Source organism: Tinamus guttatus, unplaced genomic scaffold, assembly GCF_059628265.1.
Source record: "Tinamus guttatus ecotype Peru unplaced genomic scaffold, ASM5962826v1 Tinamus_guttatus_pri_ptg000399l, whole genome shotgun sequence".
In the NCBI taxonomy this organism is placed as follows: Eukaryota; Metazoa; Chordata; class Aves; order Tinamiformes; family Tinamidae; genus Tinamus; species Tinamus guttatus.
This window is the reverse complement of record NW_028288933.1, coordinates 1,727,436-1,752,138: the sequence shown is the minus strand read 5'-3', so window position 1 is coordinate 1,752,138 and position 24,703 is coordinate 1,727,436. Positions and strand designations below refer to the sequence as shown.

At 36.4% G+C, this 24,703-nt stretch overlaps 1 protein-coding gene across 1 annotated transcript in view; it reads right to left on the bottom strand.

The window, feature by feature from the left end:
• Nucleotides 1-2,440: 2,440 nt before the first annotated feature.
• METTL25 (methyltransferase like 25) overlaps nucleotides 2,441-24,703 on the bottom strand; it is a 45,833-nt gene continuing 23,570 nt past the window's right edge. Inside the window, exons 5-11 of the mRNA XM_010211142.2 lie at nucleotides 19,349-19,443; nucleotides 17,389-17,418; nucleotides 16,806-16,879; nucleotides 14,840-14,933; nucleotides 5,030-5,104; nucleotides 4,341-4,412; nucleotides 2,441-2,792 (exon numbers count right to left, since the gene is read on the bottom strand). Of these exons, the coding sequence (XP_010209444.2) occupies nucleotides 2,670-2,792; nucleotides 4,341-4,412; nucleotides 5,030-5,104; nucleotides 14,840-14,933; nucleotides 16,806-16,879; nucleotides 17,389-17,418; nucleotides 19,349-19,443 (563 nt within the window). The 3' untranslated portion in view covers nucleotides 2,441-2,669. The remainder of the gene's footprint in view (nucleotides 2,793-4,340; nucleotides 4,413-5,029; nucleotides 5,105-14,839; nucleotides 14,934-16,805; nucleotides 16,880-17,388; nucleotides 17,419-19,348; nucleotides 19,444-24,703) is intronic.

Below are 24,703 nucleotides of genomic sequence, written 5' to 3'. Positions count from 1 at the left end.
GATGCACATGTCAGTAAGAGTGAGGATATCTAATAGCAAGAATGGTAAGACACTTAAGATAAAGAGTTTTAAAAATACTAATACTGTGTATTCAGCTGCGTCGTAGGGAAAGGAAGGTTGAAGGGCCACGCTCAGCTGCTACTTCCCTCCCAAGCAGGAAAGACCTTCTTGGTGCTGGTCCTTTCTTACCACTTGCTTTAGTATGAGTGATCTCTGACAACATGATGACACAGTCATGAATTTTTTTTTTTTTAGGAATAAAGTAGATCTGAACCAATAAGTAATGATAGGAAAGAGCACTCCAGCAATCAACAAGACACACAGCTGTCCTCAATGCAGATATATTTAGCATGCTTACCCTGTTCAGATTTTAGACAATCTTAGGACATACAGATCCTGAGTCTAAATATATGCCATGACACAGTAAAAACATCTTAGCACCAAGCAGACAGTTATTTTAACTGTAATTCAATGAATAACGACAACAGAGAAAATAATTTCTAACAAAAAAAAAAAGTTAAACTAATGACAACAAACTTGACACTGTAAGTTTATAGCCACAAGAGCAGGTTTTTGTAGGGCTGCAATATACTCTTAGACATTAAGATAGCACATTCTCCTTTCTGACCATCCAAAAATACGGTTGCAGTCTAAGAAGCATAAACAAAACACTACAAGTCTGCTACAGAAACCATCAGTGTGCCATGAACACAGTATCAGGCAAGCACCTGAGGAAAAACAGGTACATCCAGCATTCCTTAAGGGATTCAGCAGGGCTGCCACAGTGATAGGAAATAGGGATTCTTTCCTGTCCAAAGATGTTATCATATCTGGGATACCGTTCACGTTATGGAACGATTTCTGGCAACAACCATGATGAAAAATTGTTGGATCCACCTTGATCCCTGTCTGGGATTCCCCCATGAGGTGCCTAAAGCTTCCAACAGCCTCGGGAGCAGAGGGCTGGTGCCCGCGCCGGGCCCGTTGCTGCTCTCAGGGGCTGCCGCGGCACCCACCGTTATCCAGAGCTTTCTGAACCGGCGGAAAAGCACTCGGGCTAATCCTAGAGATGTGCTGGTTATTCTAACCTGTCCTCTTAAAATAGTAATAACCTAGATTACATTCATTTAGACACATTAAAATATTGCACAGTATTGGCTAGCTATATTCGACGTGCACGATGCAACCTGGGCTGTGTTACAGCAAGCCAGGCACGGCTTGGCACTGCAGGTGTCCAGAGGCTCTGAATATTGAACCTAAACTCTGAATACTGAAACTAAACAAATGTGAGAGGTTCACGCTGGATCCACGCACCCAACAAGGAATGAAATGGAGCTCACTACCAAAAAGAAATAATTTTTCGAAAAAGATGCGTCTTGCCAAGAGGGTGGCTTGCTCTCTTTTCTTGACTAGTCCTGTTCACAAACTCTCATTACATTTTGCAGACCAAAATGGAATAAAACTGCTCTCCAGTCAAGATACAAATCTCAGTCCGAATTCCATAATCATCACTTCAGTTACACCATAAAAATAATATTAACAGGTTAGTCTGACCTCCTGCCTACTGAAGTCCCATTCTGCCTTTTCCTTCTTTTATGTTGTATTTTATTCTTTATTTGTTGTCCTTTTCTTCTGTGCACTGGAAGATAATTATGCTTTATGTACACTGGAAAGCTCTAATAAAAGCACTGACACTTGGAAATTTCTCTTTTTTAACACCAATACAACATCTGCAAGTTTAAAGGAGGCAACTCGTTGAAGCAAATGCAGCAACAAAGAAGTTTCCCAGTCCTGAATTCACTTCTGCCAAGCAGAAACTTGGGAGTTACAACCCACTTGGGCACCCAGGTGTTTACACCCAACACATTCGGGCCAGACCACAGCCTCCTGCTATAACCGGGGGGTTACAGCACGAAACCCAGCGGGGCAGCTGGTTCTTAAACACTCCAGAGTTTCCCAGCTGAGTGGATCACACCCAGCAGTTCTTTTCAGCATGACCAGTGACTAAGCACACCCGGAACACACCTGAAAGACGAAGAGGTTAATGCAAAACCCCTTCTGGGTGATATCCACTATTGGGCATTAGGCAAATTCTAGGCTCTTCTAGTGGCTGCATAAGGGAGTTGGTGCTGATGATCTGGAGAACAGGGAAGTAGAAAGATTTCCCTTAGTTTAACCACCTCCTGTCTACAGTACAGGTTAATATTCCTTTTAAGGTCTGCACAGTCTGAATACAGCAAAGACCAAGGCAAGGCTGGTGTGTGAGGACTGATGGCAGCCACTGGTAAGGAGTGAGAAGGTTTACAATCCGGAAAAGTGATCTTGCAAGTAAAAGAAGAAATCACCTAGAGAAGGGGCACTAACACAGAAGTAAAATGCAATAACAAGAAGAAACATTAAAGCTATTTTAAAACACTAATCACATAATATGGGCCATAACTTTTATGATAAAAATCAGATCTTTTATTTAGCAACTGACACAAGAAGGCAATGGTATTTATAAATAAACTACAGATCACTATTTATTTATCATGATTTACAGAGGCATTGCAATTTTTATTTTTGCAGATATAAACTGAACAGCTATCAAATGCATCATCATACTCGAGGAATCACTTACAAGTAATAGGAAAAAAAAGTGAGGAAACGGCAGTATCAATGCAGAGATTTCAACATATCTGTAGTTTTGATTCCACTTCAGACGACTGTTTCTTCAGAGCAATAACTCCATAGCATCTGGGAGATTTCACAGGATCAAATAACTTCACAAGTCCAGACCAAGCAATGTTGTCCTGTAAAATGATATATGATTGATGTACATAAAAATGTATTTGACTTAAAGGTTAGTATGCCTACATTTTCAAATATGAAATTGCAAAACATAAATATTATCCTTGATTCAAAGCAGGAAAAACACTTATGGAATAACAAAATTACTGAAAGCTTGTTGTGAACAAACAACCCTCCAAAACACTAAAGTCATTACATTAATTTTGGTGCTCTCAAGCAACACTTTACCACCTCCATCATCAATAAAGCTTTTCTTTCCAGTGATGTAGAAGGAAAGAAATTAAGGATCAAATCTTACTCATTTTATGCAGCACATACAACTACTGAAGCTAATTAACTGACTTTTCAAATGAATAAGGCCAGCTGGATTTGGTCTTCATGTTGCGTATGGCTTTTATCACTCCTATTTCTTCTTCCTAAACATATTTTGTGAATCAACCAGTACAAGATTAAATCTATGGGTGTATTGCATTTAGAAAAGGTAAATTAGTGCTAAGTGCAGCAAGTCTGATCTTCTGTCTTGGAAATCATACAGATCTCTATGTGATTTATAGCTGGTTGGCATTTGGGAAAATACACCACTATTACATATTTCCGATTGCCTTTCTGCAAAAACACCAGCTAGATAAAAAGCATACATTTACTACAATTCATTTGTTCCATGTGCACTATGCCAGAAAATAAAGTGAATTTTTACTTATGATAAAATGGAGATGTTAAAATTAAAAGTTTATAGTGGAAAAAACAGAGTTGTTCACATGAACGGGTTTAAAATTCATTTTAAAATTTTATTTTGCGCATGTCCCTGAGCAGAAGCTACCAGACACTACCATTTCCTCCTAAACAAATTATAACTTGTCAAAAATTTTTACTGCTGCAGAGAAGGTATGATTGTTGCCTCTGAGTTAATCCCGCCAAGCTCAAAATTAGTGTTAGTAGAAACACTGTAATAGATAAATCATTGCAGAGTAAATGTAGTAGCACTTGCTTATTATATCCCAGGTCTCTACTTGTATAATATATCCAGGCTGTATGTTAGTCAAATGTACCTCAGTTGACTCATACAGTTGTAGCAAGTGCACCCTCTCTCATCATAGATCTTAATTAAGAAACAATAAAAAGAATTAATGAGCATTTTGGACCTAATTCAAGATTTCTTGAAGTACATGTTCTAAAGCATATTCTTTGGAAGCTCTAGCATGCACATCATAGTTTTTGTTCAGATCTTTCAATATTCCTTTCAATTATTATATCTCTCAATATGTTGTATAAATTAAGATTTGTTGTATATTTATTTTTTTTACTGTCTGTTGACTAGTAATTACTGTACAATTAAAAGAACACAAACCTTACTGTTGCTGCTACACCGAAAATGAAAACATCTGCTAGGCATATGTTTACACTAAAATGAATACTTACACTTTTGCAAATATGATGAGAATAATAATTCTGCAACAGAGACTTCTGGCCTGCACACTAATAAATTGGCTGAAACAGCCTCATTTCACCAGTGTAGCCTTTAGGTGTCATAAAATATAATGCAAAAATACCTGCTCCTTGAGGTAGCAAAGACGATCCAGAAGTATCAGAACTTCTATGCAGGGCGCCAGAACTACCTTCAACTGAAAGATTAGATGCTATTAGGATTTTAGGGAAGAGAGCCAACAGACTTCCAAATGGCTACATTTCCACAAAACAATTCCAGGAAGGTCAATCATATTCTAGTGGATTTGTTGTACAAATGTCACCTTGCCAATTTTCCCTGTGGGATGGACATCTTCAAAACAGATTACACTGAAGATCAAAAATACATAGAATGTCATAAAACTAAGAAACTATGTTATTTAGTTGGCTTTGAGGCACTGTCCAACAAGAAAATGATACTATATGAAGCAGAACAATTTTAAAGAGGGAAATAATGAATTTTAATAAAAAGAACTTTTATGAAATAACTGCATGGAGACCAGTCTAGATTTAAAAGGAGACTAACATTTCATTTTTCAGGGTAATAGTCCCTCTTGCAAAAGAATCTTCCATGTGTTCTCTTTATTATTTTACTAACACCTAATATAGTTTTGGAATAGGATATGCTCCAAAGTTTGGAGCAGGGGGAGCAGCTTTGTTTTTGAGGTTGCATACCACAGTGTAAGACAGTCCACCTCCACATAAAAGTTAACGGGGCTTTGTTCTAGACTAGCACATATGTACAAGGTAATGGTATTAATCCCATGATTTTTACCATGTTAAATGCTTCGAGCTCATTCATTCGGTCCTTGTATTTTTCATAGTAATCCGTTATACAGCTGTCTGAGAGCTGCAAGGGATAAAAACAAAAAGGTATCAGAATTGTTCCAGGTATTTTTACATAAATATAAATAATTGAAAGTCATACTACAAATGAAATCTGTGTGCTGTTTTTGAAATTAGCAGTTCCCTAAGGTTTATAATAATTTTCCGGCAACATTTCTTTCAGTTTTCATTTACAATACCTGTTCTTCAGACAGCATTTTACCGGCATTAAATATTGAAAGAGATTCATTATTCAAAAAGCTCTAACCATTCTTAAATGAGTATTACACCCTAAAGTGGAGATGACATTCTTATTTCCCTTCCCATTTATCTCAACCTGCCCCCTATTCCTAAAGCCCAAGAGATTTTTCTATGTTGTTGAGGAGTGGAGCCTCGTGGCTGGAGTAACATGCTTAAGCCAGGACTCCTGGATGATATTTCACATTGCGAAACCTGCTATGGGATTCTGGAAATAATACTAAGTGTCTCTGCCTCAAATTACCCACCTGTGAGAGAAAACCTTCCCTAGTGACCTTGCACCACTACACGTTCCTCCCTTCTTTTCCAAATTATCTGATGCAACGTTCAACAATGTCCCTATAACTGCAAACACTGTGATTTTGGGCTGAACCAGATGCGAAGGCAGTTCAAGAATGTGAAAAAAAGAACCAAATGCATCTCCCCCTGCCAGCCACAGAGGCCCCAGCAGCTAGAACCAGGAGGATCCGTGCTGTTCACAGAGCATGTTCTCCATAGGGCAGCAGGGCTACGTTTCCCTGTTCCTAAACATTGCACTGTCTCTACCCTTCTGCTGTCCAGAGTTCTGGATGCTAAAGATGACAGTTCAGCAGGTCAGCAAAGGAGCCAACAGAGGAGTGGAAGAACTGCCAGACCCTGAGTCACCTTTTTAAAGAATTTGGCATTTTAAGTGTGTTTCCTCTGTGGTGACTGTGGAGAGGGATAGTCTATAACTCGGCAAAACAATAACATAACTGCCAACACACTAGGAAAGCTAAAGTGTTTAACACATTTCTGGCACATCTGTTAGAAAGGTCATCTCTGAGCAGGTGCCTAATTCAATCACAAGTAAAACCAAAGATTAGGGAATGGACTACAGAATATTTGCATCAATTACATGTTTTCAAATAGGATAGGTCTTATAGTCAAGAAGAGAAGGAAATAACTGTCAGAGCTATGACCAACTGTCATTAGGAACTTCTGAAAAGCAGAAAAAAGATGAGCAGGTACATGCCTAACTTCAGGAGTGCAATGAGAAAGGAGCCGGCTCATTACGGACCGCTCGGTTCACATTATATGCATGGAAAACAAGAAGAGAACAGTTACTCAAAGAATTGAAAACCACTGAACGGTAAGTAGATGAGTAATATTCAACAGGAGTCTGTCAAGAACAAACCACATCAAGTCAAGCTAATCTGCTGTAAGAAGGAAAAAATGGGAAATGATAGGGAAAAGCAAAACACTGTCCTCTGTTTTGACCTCAGTATGATTTTTGACATCATTTCACATAACAATTTAATACACAAATTCTAGGAAACAAGGTCTAGGTTAAAGCATTACAAAGTGAAAACTGTTTGAATAATTATAACTAAAGAGTATCTACTAATGAATCCTTAAACAACTGAAAAGATGTGGAGTTCTTGTGGAGTTTAAGTCAATGTTTTCTTTAAGAATTTAGGTAACAGAAATCATATTAACTAAGACTACAAACGTGCAACTGGAAAACATTACTAGAATTTAGAATAATATTCTGAAATTGGAGAATTACTTGGGGAAAAAAATTGAAATGCTCTAGCAAAACCAAGAGGGACAACACTTCCACAGAAACAACCTACTGCTCAGGATGAGGAAGACCAAACAGTGATTCTGGGTGTTACAATGGATCACAAGGCGAGTGAGAAACAAAGTTGTGCTAATGCAATAAAATAAAAAGATCATCATTCTGGGACATGTACAGGAGAAGGGACTGCAGAGCATAGGAAGTAATTTTTCAACCCTGCTTGGCAGGAGTAAAGCTCTAGCTGGATTATTGTATTTTGGGCATCAGATTTCAAAGAAAGATATAAACTATCTGAAAGAGCCCTGAGAGAGTGAAGAAAATGGTCAGACATCTAGAGAACACGACCTATGAGGAAAGATTGAGAGGACTGGAACTGATTAGGCTAAAGAAGAGAAAACCGAAGAGTGAGAACAGTTCACTCTCCATGTCCACAGTGGATGGGTTAAAAACTAACAGGTTTGTGTCAAGAAACACAAATTTGAAGAAACTTTCTTGTTGTTAATTAAAGACTGGGAATTAAAGGAAGCTTTAAGAAGACAAATATTTTTCAGAAATGACTCAAAATTCTAATTCTCCCTTAAAACAAGGGGAGGGGTTAGAGCCTGTGGTCTGTGAGCCATATATATGTATATATTTTTAATCTAGAAACTACTTTCCCTACTATGGAGAATTCCATAAGTGATCTGGTTGCACTAAGGTGCTGACATGGCACATTTGATCCTGTTGCAGTTTTATTTTCATTAAAGCTGTGCAAATATCTGAGGTCTTTTTTTTCCCTTCCTCTTTAAAAAGCCAAACCAATTAAAATATATTAATCATGAGACAAGAAAATACTTCATTTGATCTCTGCCTTATGAGCTCTCCATCTCCACTAAGAATTAAAAGGGTTTTAGTACAATGGAGTTTTGATATTACAGGTTATTTGGAATTATAAAGATCTCTTATCTGTGCAATTATGAGCATAAAACCTTTCTGCTTCTGCATCCTTTGTGTTCTCCTTTTTTCACATGAGGCATTCATTCAAAACAAAAGAAACTGTGAAATGTCTGACAAATAAAAAGTAAGGTCCAAAAATGCCTCCTGAATGCTGCCACACTCAAGTACTGTGCCCAAATGCCTTACAGAAATCACTAGAACATCTGGATTAATTTCTTTACTAAATGCACCTCCACACCAGAAACCTATAGAAATCCAGCTCATCTACCCTGTTCATCTTTATACCCAAAGAGCTGCAGCTGCTGTAAGGCCAACCCGAGAAAAGACACGTGATAAATCTCAATGATAGTTGCGTGGGTAGCACGGACAGTGGAAGTGGGAGGCAAGGTCCCCAAGGACCACTCACCTTCACCTGCACAGACCACAGTTAGAGAATGAGCTCATGGCATGAGGATGGACGGAGAGCCGCTACGGAGGGACAGAGCCTCCACCAGCATGTTCCTCAGAAAGACCACAACAGCCGTGTCAGATAATCCCCCCTTTTTTTGTTGCAAAGGGGGGAATATAGGATCTTATAGATGAATCCCAAGAATGCTCATAAGGAGCTTCCAAACCCTTTCCTAGCCACTCACAGTGAAGCTATCTGCAAGATACAGTTACAGCATGGCCTTTTTGCAGAACAGTAATGCGATCAGGACATGCAATTCGCTCAGGAGTCCCTCAAGTCCCATGTTTTAATTTTTGGCAGTGCAGTGTTTAAGTGCTTCCATCTAATACTATAGCAATCTGAACACAGCGAATTGGAACTATTTTTGTATTAATTTTAAAAAGAGCACTATTTTCATATAAATAAATGCAAGCAGCATAAGCATAAGCTATGTCTGCTGAAAAAATTATTCAGGACAGAGCCCAATATATTAAATATAGATTTAGCTAACATGAATACCCGGCTTATCTTAAAATATGAAATGGCATCTCTTCAATCCATGTTCAATCTGCCATCTGAGTAATTATGAAAAGGAAATGCATATATAAAAATTGCAGTTCAAAAACTGTGATAAATTATTAGTTGGAATACACATGCACATTTATGCTCCAAGTGCAAAAATACTTATTCTTTTAAAATTAACATATCCTTAACAGTTGTTTTATTGCTATTGTATAAAAACATGATTGATTTGTTTAGTTAATAATAATAGCACTGAGAGATCACTTGACTCAGCTATTTGATCTTCAGGCTTTAAACGTGTGCTGTTACTATTATCTTTTTGCTTCATTAAAATTAAGTCGTATATGCTTTTTGTAAGTTTTCTTAAAAAGAATCACTGCTTTAAAGAAAGTCTCTACTGCATGTGAAACGTATCAGATATACACATTAGCTATCCTGAAATTGTCCAAAGACATCAGAAAAAAAATTACAGAATTTTGCCTGACATGCATAACCATACCAAATACCGTAATACGTATATTTTACACAAATTCTGATTTCAGTATTATTTATCAGTTTTACTATTTAGGAATTAGCTTATTAATGAATCATTTCAGAAAATCCTGTAAAATATAAGCCAAAATGTACATGTAATTATAAACAATATGTATAAAAACATACACCAGAACGGTTATTGTAGAGAAAGAAAGTAATAACACATTTGTTTAACTGAACATGCTTATAAATACATAACCTTTGCAAAATATATAGAATAACTAAATTCAGACAGACAGCTAAATCAAGGCTTCAGAATCCTTCTTGGAGTAATATTGTTAGACATAATATATCAGATACCAAAGCTGTTTAAATTACTCAAGATGATACATGAGCTTGCTACAGGACATGAGTTTTCTATATATGTCCCTTACAGTGTTATTAATTTAAGTGCTGTTGCGATAGGTACATCTCACTGAAATGTCTCGTGCCCTTTCCTGATCCACTGGTTTAGACCTCATAGCTGTAAATCTGTGTGGGATGCTCCACCTAAAGCACAGGATCAGAGGAAAACAAATGGGCAGCAGCTGTTTTTAAGTAGTCTGGTCAAGGTTAGAGGAAACAAGGATTGTGGAAACTCAGCAGTGACCATCTGTTTATTGTTGCAGATCTTATCTTGGGTTGTTATATGGGGCACCAGCCAAACAAATGACTTTTTTTTTTTTTCAACGGGAAGACTCCAGCCCTTTCAGGTTTTATGCAAACACTTGACTTTCAGAAATGAAAAATAATGTTCACAGGAGACTTGAAGAGAAGCTGAGTTAACCAAAACCAAAGAATCTGCAAAGATGCATTCACTGCCCGGCACGTGAAATTCTAATTGCATGTGAAAGCTTAAGGTGACCCCATCTCTGAAACTGCTCGTGTATCTCCCCAGCATACACCTACCTCTGAAGAGGTTAAGTGATTTGTGAAGTTACTTTGACTAAGTAACTACCTTCTTTGTCATTAACCCATCAAGGTAACCACAGAGTGTATAGCAGGAGATGAAATCAAAGTGACTAATAGCTTCTCTTCGCGGATGTCAGAAGTGTTTCCAGCCCTTTATATCTTGCAATCAGATGTGGCATTAAACAGCCTTCTATCCTTATTTCTAGACTGTACTTTTAATGAATTCCGGCCAGCATCTGTTAAAAAGCTCCACCCGCTAAGGATGTTGCTTATTAACAGAAACATCCCCCCCACAGGATCCCAAGCAATCCTGTCAGCCACACACCTATGCCTTAACCTGTGAGTCCTTTCCTCCCTAACTCACCTTAGAGGAAAGCCTATAAAAGAAATTTTGCTGTTTTGCCTCTTTAGATTCAAGACACAAAATTTTACATTTCTATTTTACATTTAACAAAAGATTCTTTTTTCTTAAAATATGCTAGAAATTCATTAAAAGTTTGTATAAACTAATTCAGGAAAGGATTTTAAACATTTTGCCGTGGCAAACCTTATCACAGCAATTGTGCTTGTAGCACTGCCTGTCTTAATCTGCAGCTAATGCACTATTAGAAAGGCTTCCTTTTACATTGCTCTGCAAGAGGCAGTAAACAGAGCTGAGAGACACCCCGCTGAAGGGCTGCAGGAAGGGGAAGGAGCAAGGCCTGTTTCAAAGAGGTTAATGGTGTAAGAGCGGACAACTCTAGGAGAAAGAACAGCCACAAACACTGCCTTCTGCGAAGGTCAGAGTCTCACACACATGTTGAAGCAGGAGATCATTTTCAGGGAAAACAGTGAATGACAGTGAGAAGAAATCTAACAGAAATAACTTCTCCGATATCTAAGCAGCGCTGAAAGCTTCACCCGTGCAACATGGAGTGTTTGAGGACAGAACAAGCAATGACAAAGTAACCAACATGGAGCACAACACTGCCTCTGGGTGTACCCACAGGAATTCTGGAGCCTGTGCTGGCACCCATGGCCCACACACTAATTCCATTTGTTCTGAAGCTAGGAGCAGGATAAATACACCGAGGGAGCATCAAGCTTACACTGCAAAAACCTTCTCTGCTCTCCTATAATTAGACTATTTTGCCATCAGTAGTCATGGTGTATGAATCAGCTTTACTTCTGAGGTGGAGGAATCTATGAAAAGAATGGATGTCAACTAAAACGGCAGGAGAAATAAAAACCTCACCGCTTAATCTGCAGTTGACAGGCTCTTGCACATTGAAAAGAAACACAATGGAGGAAGTCATTTTGGCTAAAATAATGGGAAATTTCAATCCTTGAACAGTAGTGTGAAACAATGAACAGCTCAGGTGATTGATAAATGCTTTTCTTCTTGGTAGAAAAAGCTATTTTGCCTCGTTCTAACTTACTCCATCTCAACAATCTTTTCACAGCGGGCCTGGTTCTCATTTCAAACAAGCAGAGAGGCTCCATTCTCCACGCCGGCCTCGCACAGGAAAGAGGGGCTTGTTCCTATGAAGAGCCAGCAGGATTAACCAATCCCTCTTTACTGAAAACTACCAAACAAATCAACTTACTTTGGGGGATATTTATAACTCATCAAGTTTACAAACATTAGCATCACTGCAGGCTAGGTGCTGCATGCAGTTTCACTCTTCATCCTGCCTCTTAGTTGTCCAGACTAGAAGACTTTTGGATTGAGCCCCGGCTACCCCTCGGTCAGGAACAGAGACACGGCTGTGTATAAAGGAAGCAGCTGTTGTGCTCACTGCGAATCTGGAGTTTGGAAGGAAGTTTGTGTCCCATGGTTTAGATGCAGTCACAGTGATCAGAACCATCGAGGACTGGAGCACTACAGCGACCACGCGCTGGCAGCACTGAGGTGCTGCTTGCTTTCCAAAAAAACTTACTGTCATTACCCCTTTACTTTTCAACACGTTTATTATCATGTGGAGATTAAACTCACTTTCAATTTTCTGATAAGCACAGCTGAAGACTTGCATTAATGCTTTATATGTCTCTCAGTTTTCTGGCATCTGATTTCTTTTTAATATCAGAATTTTTTATTCATAAAACAGAGACTCTCATGAGTTCTCTGTGACTGTGCCCCTGGCTTGCCCGTATATTCTGTTTTCTGTAGGGGATATTTTATCTCCATATTTCGGAAACTATTAACAGGACAAATTTACTAAGATGTACTTTTTAAAAAATGATTTTATGCATGAAGACAAGGGGCAGCTCCTTATTTTTCTGAATGACAGACATGTTTTTGGTTACTCTGTATCATTCATACATGCTCCCTCTCTAGTTCCTTAGCCACCCACTTCTGGATACTGTTGGAGACAGGGCAGACATTTGGTCTATGCAGTGCAGCTGCTCTTTTGTTCATTTTTAAAAACAACTAGAAAACAAATTCTGCATAAATGTCGCTTTGATTTTTGTTGTCTTTTAGAGCAACTGTTCAAGCTTCACCACATTTTTAGCTGCGCAAGTGTTTTTTAATTTTTATTTTCTGAATAAAGGAATTTAACACATTCTCCAATATTGTGTAGATGTTGTGCTGACTCCACCATGAAAACTGCAATGTCAGAAGCACTGTGGAGAGAGCAGGAACAAGTTTCCTCAGACTAGTTAGCACAACACCACTGTTCTCACATTGCTGAAGATTTGAATATAGCTGGGAAATGAAAAATAATCTTGCTTAGATCAGCATACACTTCAGTCTTCAGTATGTAACCAGCTGTACATGAAGATGAGCAGAAATATAAGCAAATAAATTAGCATAAGCTTGAATCAGATCTTTAGCTTCCACCACAAACACGTGCAGCTTCAGTCAGTGTTGACAGACATGTTTTCCTCAGGGCAATTTGCACTTGTCCAGGCCCTTTCTGGCAAAAGGCAGCACTTCTAAAATCACACATATTGACACCAAGTTTCTGTGCTCACTTCGGCTTTGAGGAAAGTTATGTACAATGGCTGGAAGTCCTACCTGCAGAGTTTTATCAATAATCTAGTGAACTGATCACTGTGCAAACCATCCCCTACTGTCTTTTGATGATCATACAAAAGTTAGGCCAATACCATTTTAGTAGCTACTTTCATATGGGGTAACTGCATGATGTTAGTCCCTGTTTATACAGAAAAGCAAACAGATAATGTAGTTTGCAAATAAAATTAAATATAATCTCTTAAAAACAAAAGAGTGAAAATTCAGAAACACGAGACTTTTTTTTTTCTGCATGCAGCATGAATCCAAGTATCATTTGCATTTATGCAGTTATTTGTTTTACATTTTTTCTAATTCATGCATTGATGTGATTAGAGCATTTTTAACAATTTGACATTTCAACTTCAGACTTTAAGGACTGCTTTACCAAACACTATAATATTCAACTTAAATATTTAGCATACTTGCCAATCTTACTTCTGGTATCATTTGTACTAAGGTTTTTAATCCTGTAAATAATATTCTCCAGCATCTCCATTTTACCACATTTCTCTCAGAAGAGCTGAGAGCTGCTGTGTTTTGGGGACTCACACAGTCGTATCCCATGCCTAATGTTATGTTGCCATCTGTTGACCAGTTTAACAGTTGTACTCTAAAATACTACAGTACTCAAAACAAGACACTCAGAAATTTTTGAGCTTAAATGTCAGATTAGTATTAAAATTTTCTTTATATAGGAAATTATTTTAAAATACTAATACCTATACTTAACACTTATGAATTGAAAGCAAACAGTATCAGCCTCCTCTCGGACAGAGGCAACACCAGAGGTCTTAAAAGGCTACCTAAGCAGACTATCTAAAACCGAAAATAAAAAGCAAATAACTTCAGAACAAAATTGTAGGAGAAACACGTGGTATAGATGGAATTGTCTATCTCACTATACTGTTATTTTTATCAAATTCAAGAAGACCTCCAAACAAGAGATAAAGAAAATATTGCTTCAGAAAAAGAGAAAAAAAAAGAAAAAAAAAAAAGGAAAGACAAAGGGCCCAAAGCTTTTACTATGTGATTAATTATTCATCTTTTTTTTTTTAGACTTCTTTAAGCTTACATATAAAAACATGTTGGCAATGGACAGCACTTCAGCTGGATTTAAAAAGATGCAAAAGTTACTTTTATCAGGTTGTATCGTATCAGCACAGGCAAGGAATTTCATGCACGCTTGACTCTGCATTTAAAAAAAAATGCTGTACTTAACTCTGAGTGACTGCATACATAAAACTGAGTATCATCTGGTGAATTTTTTTTCCTCAAAGGAGATTTGTAGGACTAGCTTCACAGATAAGGGAAATTCTTTCAAAAATTCCAGTCACCAACGTGAAACATAAAAATGGATTGATATTATATAAAGTCACTAGAGTGCTGTAAATTTAAAACAGTATCTTTTAAGGATAAGTGGAAGTCAATTTCCTACCAAATTAAACAATCTTGTTTTGATAATGTTTAATACATAAAAATATAATTGGTTCTATTGGATTGGTTCTATTTATATAAGTATTTGATATTTATGCAGCAATATACAAACTAAAACAACACAATGCTTCAGACATACATAGCAGCACTTTGGTGCTGGCATTATTAAAAATTTACATGGCTGCAAGAATTTACATGCACTTTCGATTTACTGACTCACCTTTGAATCATCTAGTTCCAGTTTTTTCAAAGACTTTCTTACATAGTCTAAAAAGGAGGATGACTTGGAGAAAATTTTTCCAACATGTCGATCACTGTAAATATAACAGGGAGATGCCTACTTTTATACAAATTCCACAGTACCTATATAATTCTTTACTTTTAATATCATCCTTTTATAATTATACATAATTTATAGTCATTTGTAATGTAATTAATCTGTAAATAATAATATTTACAATAATTTACTTACTCTGAACAAGTTGCCAAGTTGCAGTAAAATTTCACTATCACTTGGTAACTTGTTTTTTAATCCTCCCTCATGGATAACACACTTGTTATTTCATTAGGTGAGGTGGAAATTTTTAACTGCCCACTTTAGACAGACAAAAATGTTGGTATTTTGAGCAAAGTGTTAAAATAATGCACAAATGTTCAAAGACAAATATGGAGACGTAATCCTACCAGGTTACTTAATTTAATCTTTTCTCTGTGTTTAAAATACATTGGAGAAAGTAAATGCAAAGTTTGATAGTCTGAATTCACTTTCTTGACCTCCTCCTAATTCTCCTCTTGCAGCTTTGCAGTGAAGGAGTTAAGTTTTCAGCTTCGTAAGCCACTCATGAGTATGGAATCCAATTACTTAAGAAGAAAAACATATTTCCCTTGAAATAGCAAGAGATAGCAATATCTTCCTTTAAAAATTTCTCCTCTTAATAAAAACTCTTTCCACTTATTTGAGAATCAAAATTTACAACTACTGAGGTCAACACACAGACCTCCCTCAGTCGCATTTCTAATGCTTCTGGACTGCTGCGGATCCCCATCCACTGAGAATTATCAGTCACACATATTTTTAATGAAAAAAAGATTTTCCATAATCAGATTGAATGTCCCAATACTTTTAACATTTAGGCTGATGCAGCCTGAAAACCAACAAAATATTATGCAGTTAAAACCTTCTTTGGAAGATATGCACCTGCCCCACAAATCAGAAGGAACAGGATCAAAGCTGTAAAATACATTTACTACATTCATTATATGATTAGATTTACCAGGTTTATGTTGTATACAAGCAGTTTAAAAAACAGAATGGCTTCTTAAACATTCAAGGTCTCACAGTTCATTCTCTTAATTGCTTTAATCTGTTTCTAAGGTGTTAGTCAGGTTCTTGACATCTTAAAAAGCACAAAACCATCTCAGAAAGCTTCAGAACAATCAAGCTGTTCAACTGCAATCAGCTGCTACTGCTGCTCAGCCTTAGCTGGTGACACCCCACGGTAGAGGGCTCACAATTGGCCTGCACTGCTTTTATTTCCGAAGTATAATCTTAAGCACTTCTTCCAAATTAGACTTTGTTTAGCAACTAAAACACATTATCATCTGTCTCAAGTTTTACACAGCTTACCAATGGTGGTTGCATATGTTATATCTTCTACGTAATTTTCAAATAAACAAAAGGAGTATTTCTTCCCTCAGGAGTTCGGCCTTTGACCAAACTAATCCTCCAGAAGAGTACAGAATGGTTGTCAGCCTGGCCTCAGCACTGAATGTTTCACTCTTCCAATTCCCACCAGCACACAGCAGTTACCAACACAGATACGGGCAGCGCGTGGCCCTTTTTGCCTTCTGTACTATGAAAAGCTGCCCAGACATCTGCAAAACGGGGTAGCCCAGGGACTGCTTTTTAGTGCTTTTTAGTGAATGTTCTATTGGCTTTCTGGGGAACATACATTTCTCCATGCATCCAGTACCAAGGAAGACCTATTTCAATTCTTGGCTAGAGGAAAGAAAAGAGGTTTGTCGTGTGGATTCAGAATGAACAAAAGCATACTGTGCTTCAGTAACCATACATTATTGAATAGCTAATAACACTGATTTGGACACCTTTTTTTAAGAAGTAATTTCAGAGTAGAGATGACAAAGCAGCAGATTAGGTTAGTACCTGTGAATTCACAGCTTCCTACCTTTTGGTGACACCATAATTTTCCTCTATAATAACCTGAAGAACAGCTCGATAAAACAATGACTCTGTAGGCAACTGCCAGAAAAAGAAAAATACAACAGAAAGGTTTTAAAGTTGACAATGAAATTAGGACCACAATAACAAAAACAGTATTGACTTCCTTAGCTAATTAATGGCTTGTATTCTCTCTAATCAGTTATAACAGCCTTAAAAAGAGGAGAATTTACTAATATTCTTGCACCAAAATCACATTTTTGATCACATTATAATGCAACCATAACTGTGAAGAAAAAAACCCCAAACTCTAAAGTACACATTCAAAGGTAAAAGCCTGGCAGAGGGAAGCGAAGAAAAGCATGGGGTCCATATGCTGCCATGTAAAATGTAGAACATAAGTATCATCTGAATATACAGAAGCAGATCACTCACACTAAGGTTGTTCAATTACATGATTACATTTGATGTACCCTGTAATACTGCTTTAAATTCTAGAATTTCTCAAGTTCAGTAAAAGGTCATTACCACTAAAAAGAGGGAATAAAAAGATTTTATCTTGAAGGGTTAAAATAAACAACTTTACTTACCATTTGGCCAACTGCAACTCGCTCCAAAGCCTTTGGGAGTGAAGGAATTAAATTGTTAATATATTTATTCTTTATCAGAACATTCTATAAAAATGATCTAGAACAGTCAAAGTGTATGACATTTTAAAAGATTAAAGTGAAATAATGTGAGCTTGCATGCTCTAAGTGTTAACACCGTCAGGAACTCATAATCAGTTCACTTCTGTTAATCTGGTTTATTTATAGGAGAAGCAATGAAAATGAGACAAATTGCAATAGGTGCAAGCAAAACTTATTTCTTTTTTTAACATTCTAAGAAAATTTAAGACAATTACTTTTTGTAAAAGTGTAAGAAGCAATGTATTTTTCTTGAATCTGTTCCTACAGAAATATAACCAATTTATTTTGTTTATTCAACTATTTTAAAGTAGCTCAATGTATAATGTCTTAAAATGTTTTTAGTCCCTAGTACACACATAAATTGAACTTCCTTATATAAAGTAAGACAAAAACTTAAGAGGAATTGCAAGTAAAAGATGTTCATTATCTTTCACAACGGAGTCTTCGTATCGTAAGGGTATGATAGTACTTGATTTTTATGATCCATAGTGAACAAAAATTACAGATATTAGAAGAGTGGAAGATTTCTCCACATTTTTAAGACCCTGTACCTATAGGAATTTCAACTGAATATTAAACATCATAGGAAAAATGATGATAAAAATTCAACAAATTACCTGGCAGTACAACAAATGAGATAATATAAAATCAGGTAAATAGGGCTGCTTGTCTCTGAATCACCTTCCCCTTTTCCTTCCCCTAGTTCTAATACTGCTCTTGTATTTCAGACTGTTCTTCAGAAACAGTCCAGTTGCAGTGCCTCTGTTCATGACTTTAGATGAGTTATCAGATTTGATTTACCTCTGTATAAACTGTAACTACCAGAGCAGCACGTATCTGCAGCTACTTAGAAGGTGGATATGGGTTCTAATATGTTCTGGAGGGGTCTGATACCTCATCTAGACCCCCTGGTCCTCAGCATGTTAAACAATTTGAACAGACATATGTAGTAATGATGAATATCACTGATATTCATCAATGATGAGTATCACTGAATATCAATGATCGACATCATTGTTCAGCAGAGACGGTTTCCCCTAGCCAGCCCTTCCCCATAGGAAGAATAGTGCCTGGCTGCACTGGGCTGCCTCCCCTTACAGAGCAGAAGGTGAAAATCCTAGTCATGAGAAATGAATACATATATATATATAAAGATTTATTAATAAGAATATAGTTAACTGTAAAATTTCTATGATTTCTGAGAAATCTAAAATAGACACATAAGGTATGATCAGTACCATCTACTGGTGGTCATCTACTGGTAAAATTTCTCTTTCTACCTTTGTGGAATGACAGTCCACAAAGGTAGAAAGTCCCTTTCAAAAAGGAAAAGAATGAAAAAGGAAATAACCAAGGTCTGGTGAGCAAGAACTGGCTACTGACAAAAAAAGAAAAAAGGCAAGTCTATTTTAGAATACTTTTTTTTGATAAAACTGTTTTTCTTGTACCTTTTTCAGGGAAATGCACGTAACTCTTACAAAATACCGAGTAACTGCCCTGACATACTTTCTTCTGATAGTGTTCAATTATCATGCTAGCTGAAGCTTATATAACTTTGACACTTTTAGTCTATGCTGCATCTTGCTGCCAGGAATTGGCCCTCATAAAGGCTTGCCATTTTGTTCACTTTTAAAATACACTTTGTCAATACTCGTTTTTTCATTTTCTCATGCCTTCAACATCTTTAAAATATATAATGCCGGAAAGTCAATACTATATTTCTCAGTTGTAATTTATCATATTAATGATATTATTCTGTAGATTCTTGGATTTAATCATGGCTTAATTAGAGGCCAAATCCAATGAATTTTGTAATGTCTGGATAAAGCTCTCAGTAGAAAAAAGAAAAGGGGAATCATACCAAGCATGCTGACATTCTAGCATTGCGACCACAGCACCAGCCCTCATCCTTCAAGTACTGACACATGGGAAAGCCCCACGCTTCTTCTGTGCAATCTGCAAAAAAGAAAAAAATAACAGCTGTAACTTTGATGAGCAATTTTTCCTCTTATTTACAGAGTAAGCAATACATGGAGTAGGACAAACAGTAGTTAAATATGGTGGCAGAAAAGCTTGCCTGCTTTCCTACTCCAACAACAGAGAGCGTATTAAAGTTATAAAAGAGGTATTTTCTCCGTAATAGATGTTTTTGGTTTATGTGCAACTTCTCATAATTTCACAGTTTCCAAAACTATTTTAAGCAAGGGAATTTTACAAAAAAAAAATCCACTGAACAAGGTGGATGGACAACAAAAGAGTTTGCAATTAGTCATGGCACCCAATGCCCTAACCTGAGTCACAAGATGCAAGCTGGGCATCGTGACAGTGTAGCAGGACTTCTCTATCATTTCTTGTTAGATTCTTCTTCTGTCACAAGCAACGTTTTAACATGGGACAGAACAATGCCTGTTTATTCCAGTACTTTTCTGCTTTGCTTTTGCTTTGCTGCTTTGCTGCTAGACAGCATGTTTGTTTTCCAGAAAAGAACGGCTGTGAAGGCTCTTGATGTTTCTTCAAAACACGAAGAAGCATTTCCATCACAATCTGTGATTCAGTTTCCTTCAGTATCAATGTTTTGAATAGCAAAACTCTTCATACTTAAAAATAATGCAAATGTATGATGACCAAATTACACAGATATTCGCAACATCCGGTTTTATATGCACCAGACATCTACAATATTTTGAATGTTTATTATTATATTAGTCATTTGATTGTTTAGAGCACTGAATAACTACTACTTTCTTAAAAAAAAAAAAAAGAGATAGAGACTGCATAGGAACTTGGCCTCTTAGTACAGAAATATGACTCAGGTATTTTTGAAGATAAATCAATGTAATGGGCTTAAAAAGGGGACAGCAGAAATAACACTTGTTAAATGCAAGTGAAAAGTCTGGGATACAATCACATAAGCAGAATTCATTTTGTGAAAGTTAAGTGAAGAAATAACGTGAAATAGGGAACTTTAGAGAATACATCCCTTCTCTCCTGTAGTGAAAGCCCTCTGTTTTCCAATAACAAAATCAGCTCAAAAGCTGAAATCATCAGCCTTTTTAAGTTTTCTCTTCTAATTTACACCCTCCCCTCTAGGCAAACCCATCATCCATCCATTCAAATTGCTACCCACTGAACTACTCTCAATAACCATGCACCGTACCTACATCTAAATCTGAAGCAATTAAGACGTCTTTAAAAAAGAAAATCAGGCAAGCACTATCTTCATTTAAGTTATTAAATGTTTATACATTTAAATTATTAAAACTGTAAATCAGGAGAAAAAGTGTTAGAATTTATTGTGTATCTCCCAAACTTATCTACATTCTACTATATTGCCTTATCTGAGTTTTGTTTATTCTTCCATATCTTGTGCATTATCAAGCAAAGTGTTGCTTACATTTTTTTTTGAAAGATAACTATATTGTTATTAAATTTCTACATTTAGCAGCTAGATTTTAAAAAATAGAAAAGCTTTTAGTGCCTGCGTGTATGTTTAGGCACACTTAATATTACTTAGCTCACAAATTACCATATTGTGCTTGTGATATTATTTTTCCCTGCAAAATTGCAATTAGAGATGGCTGGTTTAGCCATCTGAAAATATATCGCATATAGTTATTTCAAGAGTTTTGATTCTTTTTAATATTCACTGCAAATGATCTTTATAAAATGTGTAATTATGGTACGATTCAAACTCTAAAAGAACCCCAACTCATAGCACAGCAATAGTTCTAACATTCAAGCAACATTTTAAGTATGGGTATTCTATGGAAGAGTTCACTGCAAGCAAATAAAGTCTTCTACTTTGCATTAAACAACTAAGAAATTATGCTATAATTCAACATAAAGCAGCCAATCACTCAGAATTCTCCTTTCCATGAAAGCTTAAAAAAATGTAACCTAGATAATCATTCCATGAACTGAACTGCAGTTGTTCTAGGGTAAAATCCTAGAGTCTGTTAACCTCAACAACATTTAAAGTTGTATCCTAATTCAGCTTTGCAGACCAAGATGGTTCATTGAAGGCCTATTCAAATAAAATCCTGATTTAGTTAGTCTACAGATACTTGCTGTTATTTTTCACTGTCCCCACAATTGGATACATCTGGCAGAAGCACGGAAATGCACTCATCAACACTGCTCAGTAACACATGGACCAGTAAGCTAAAGCACAGACAACAGAGAAACATATAACGCTGAGTAAAGCAGAAAAAAAATCAGTTCTGGCCAATTGTCACAGAGCAAAATTCTTATTATTTCTATTTGACTGAGTTTAGTAAAGTTCAGAGTTTCATGGAGGAGCTGATGCTTGTTACATGTTTGAACAAACTAATCCTGCCCATACAACTGTTTTCTGACAGCAAAGAGTATTTTTCTGACAACCGTAACAACTCCCCACCAAAAATGAACTTAAATAGGGAGTATCCGAATTTTCACCTCTTTCATCCATTTTCCCATGTCTTTTGTTAAATTAAATTTTAACTATGTCAGATTTCCACTTTTTATTTCTTCCGAGAACCCAATTCTGTACTATTATATTACAATCATTGAATCATTATGGTTGGAAAAGACCTTTAAGATCATCAAGTCCAAACATAAGTCTTTCACCACCCTGCCTGCTAAACCATGTCCCCAAGTGCCTCATCTACAGGTTTCTTGAACACTGCCAGGGACAGTGACTCCACCACATATATTATTTTGCTAGAATGAAATTCTAATTTGCTAATTCGCTCTGAATTTGAAGTCATATGTTAATTTCTGTCCCTATTTTATGACCTATAAATTACTGATAAGTTTTGTATAGGTATCAGATTTCAGTCATTTTGTGTAGTTATGGAATACTACAACAGCAGTTGCACATAACACTTGTAGTGCTTTTATTATTATTTGAACTTTCCGTGCAATGGATTTTTTTTCCTTTAACTTCCAAATGAAAAAAAATCACTGTACATGGGTCATCTTGCATACCAAAACGACTAGACTGAGTAGCAAGAAAGCATAACTCACAACAAAATCTAGAGTTGTATTATGTTAAAATTAGATCAGCTGTAACTTCTTTCACCATGATTTAATTCTGTCTTGATGCAAAGAAATGCTTCAGGCCCACCGCACTGTTGTCTTCATCCTATCCACAGAGCCATTAATACTCCTATTTGGGCGGTAGCTTTTATGAGAAACTTATTAAAAGAGTAGTTTGAATACCACCACAATTAAGCATAGCTAGGAAAAAGGATTTCGAAAGTATGGAACACAGAGTGCTCTTTATTTATATTCCTTTTATGCTAGTTATAAATATTTGACAGTAGAAATAAAATAAAAGGATTTTACTGGCCAATTCTTCTGTATGTGCACAGTAGTTTCCAGGAAACCCTGAGAGAAAGGGCCAAGCTTCTCTACTCTAATGTTAGACCCTACGTAGTTCTTCAGTCCTAAGCAGAATACAACCATTTCTAGTAGTCTAAACCTGAAAACACTTTGCACTGCATTGCAAAATATAATCTTGATGAAACATAAGGAGCAAAGGGTTTTAAGTCATCATACCAGTAAGCTTAACTAGGTTTCCATGTGGTCCTGTAGTCTCCTGCTTTACCTTTTTGTTAGCATTTATGAAAACCTACCAACATTTATCCAAATTCCCAAATCTTCCAACATCCAACTTCCAATATAACAACGGAATTGTATGTTTTTTGATATACCTTCTGGAAGGGCATCCTTCACTACCACATTAATGTCATTCCTTGATTAAGCTAATTTTTATGATACTTCTGTCTGTATTACACTTCACTGAACAGCACGCGTTGAGATCATCTTGGCAGAAACCACTTTATTTTGTCATGAAACAACAGTCAGTAATTTACGAAGGGCAAATCAGGTTTCAATTTTGGTACTGTGTAGATTATTATAATGTCTGCTTTGGAAGAATGATTCTCTTCCTCTGCTCTTTTATAACAAAGTAACACAAATATGTAATGGTAATTGGCAAAGTACTATAAAATAGAGGATTCTGTTTTTCATGAAATGTATGTTGGCTTTCCGTTCTTTTTAAAGATTTTAAGCTCTTCTAATATGCACATAACAACAACAGATGCGATTATTTTCTCATGATGAACTCCATTAGTTTGTAAACAGTATGTCAAAAGAAAAAAAAAAAGGCAGAAACAGCCTGCCTGGCTTAAATTCCCACTCAGCATTGTATTTTGTTGCAGAAATTATATTTTCCTTCGAAAAATAACCATTGCTTATTTCATTTCTACACTTCATCTTTACTTAGACAATTTGATCCTGACGTGTTGTAAAACATCGGTCTGTCAGAGTGTTTCAGCATGAGAACACAACTTCAAAGGACGAGAGCTTACTCTGATTTAGCACTGTCATGCCAACTGCAAAACCACAGCCAGTACCGTATGAAACCACTCACACAATAGCTTTTAGTCACACAACAGCTTTTAGTCACATAGTTCCCTTAAAAATAATCTTAAAGACTAAAATCGGTTGCTGTATTAGATTTCACCTTTATCATTTTCATCCCTTATTTTAATATCCAACTAATAAAAATAATCTATGTATTCTCAATAGTTCCTAATAATATAGTTCAGTGAACTAACACTACAATACAATCTATTTAGTTCTAAATGCTTAAATACACCTTTGTCTTTTACCTCCTAAAAACTGCACTGGATAAAACCAGCTACATATACATCTATTTATGAAGTGTGACCAATATTAGTTCTTGTAAAATACTGCAAGTAGTAATCGGTTAATGTAGCAGACGTGCTCCTAAAAAATAAAATATCTTTTTTGTGTCTTTTCATATTACTAGAAAATAGTCACATCTCCTACTCGATCGTATTATTTTGATATTAACATCTATGTCAGTCAATTTCTTTCAGTGTTTTAGTGTACTTTGTTCATTCTCATAATCCTTGTCCCCATCTGTGATACTGCTACAGTATAAAGTATAATTCCCCAACTTGCATCTCTGTGATGGTGTATGAATTACTGTATGTAATTATTAGTATATGGATTTAAGATTCACAGAGCTGTTCTTCAAAGATTTTTGTTGTTATTGTTCTCACAGTTTCAAGCCGTGAAACACAGAAACCTGGAGTTCAGATACTTATTAAATAACTCTGTTTGCACTTCAACTGCATTTCTGTACTCCACATCCAATGCACTTGAGTGTCTATCATCTCCTTCTGTGATCATGAAAGAAAAAGAA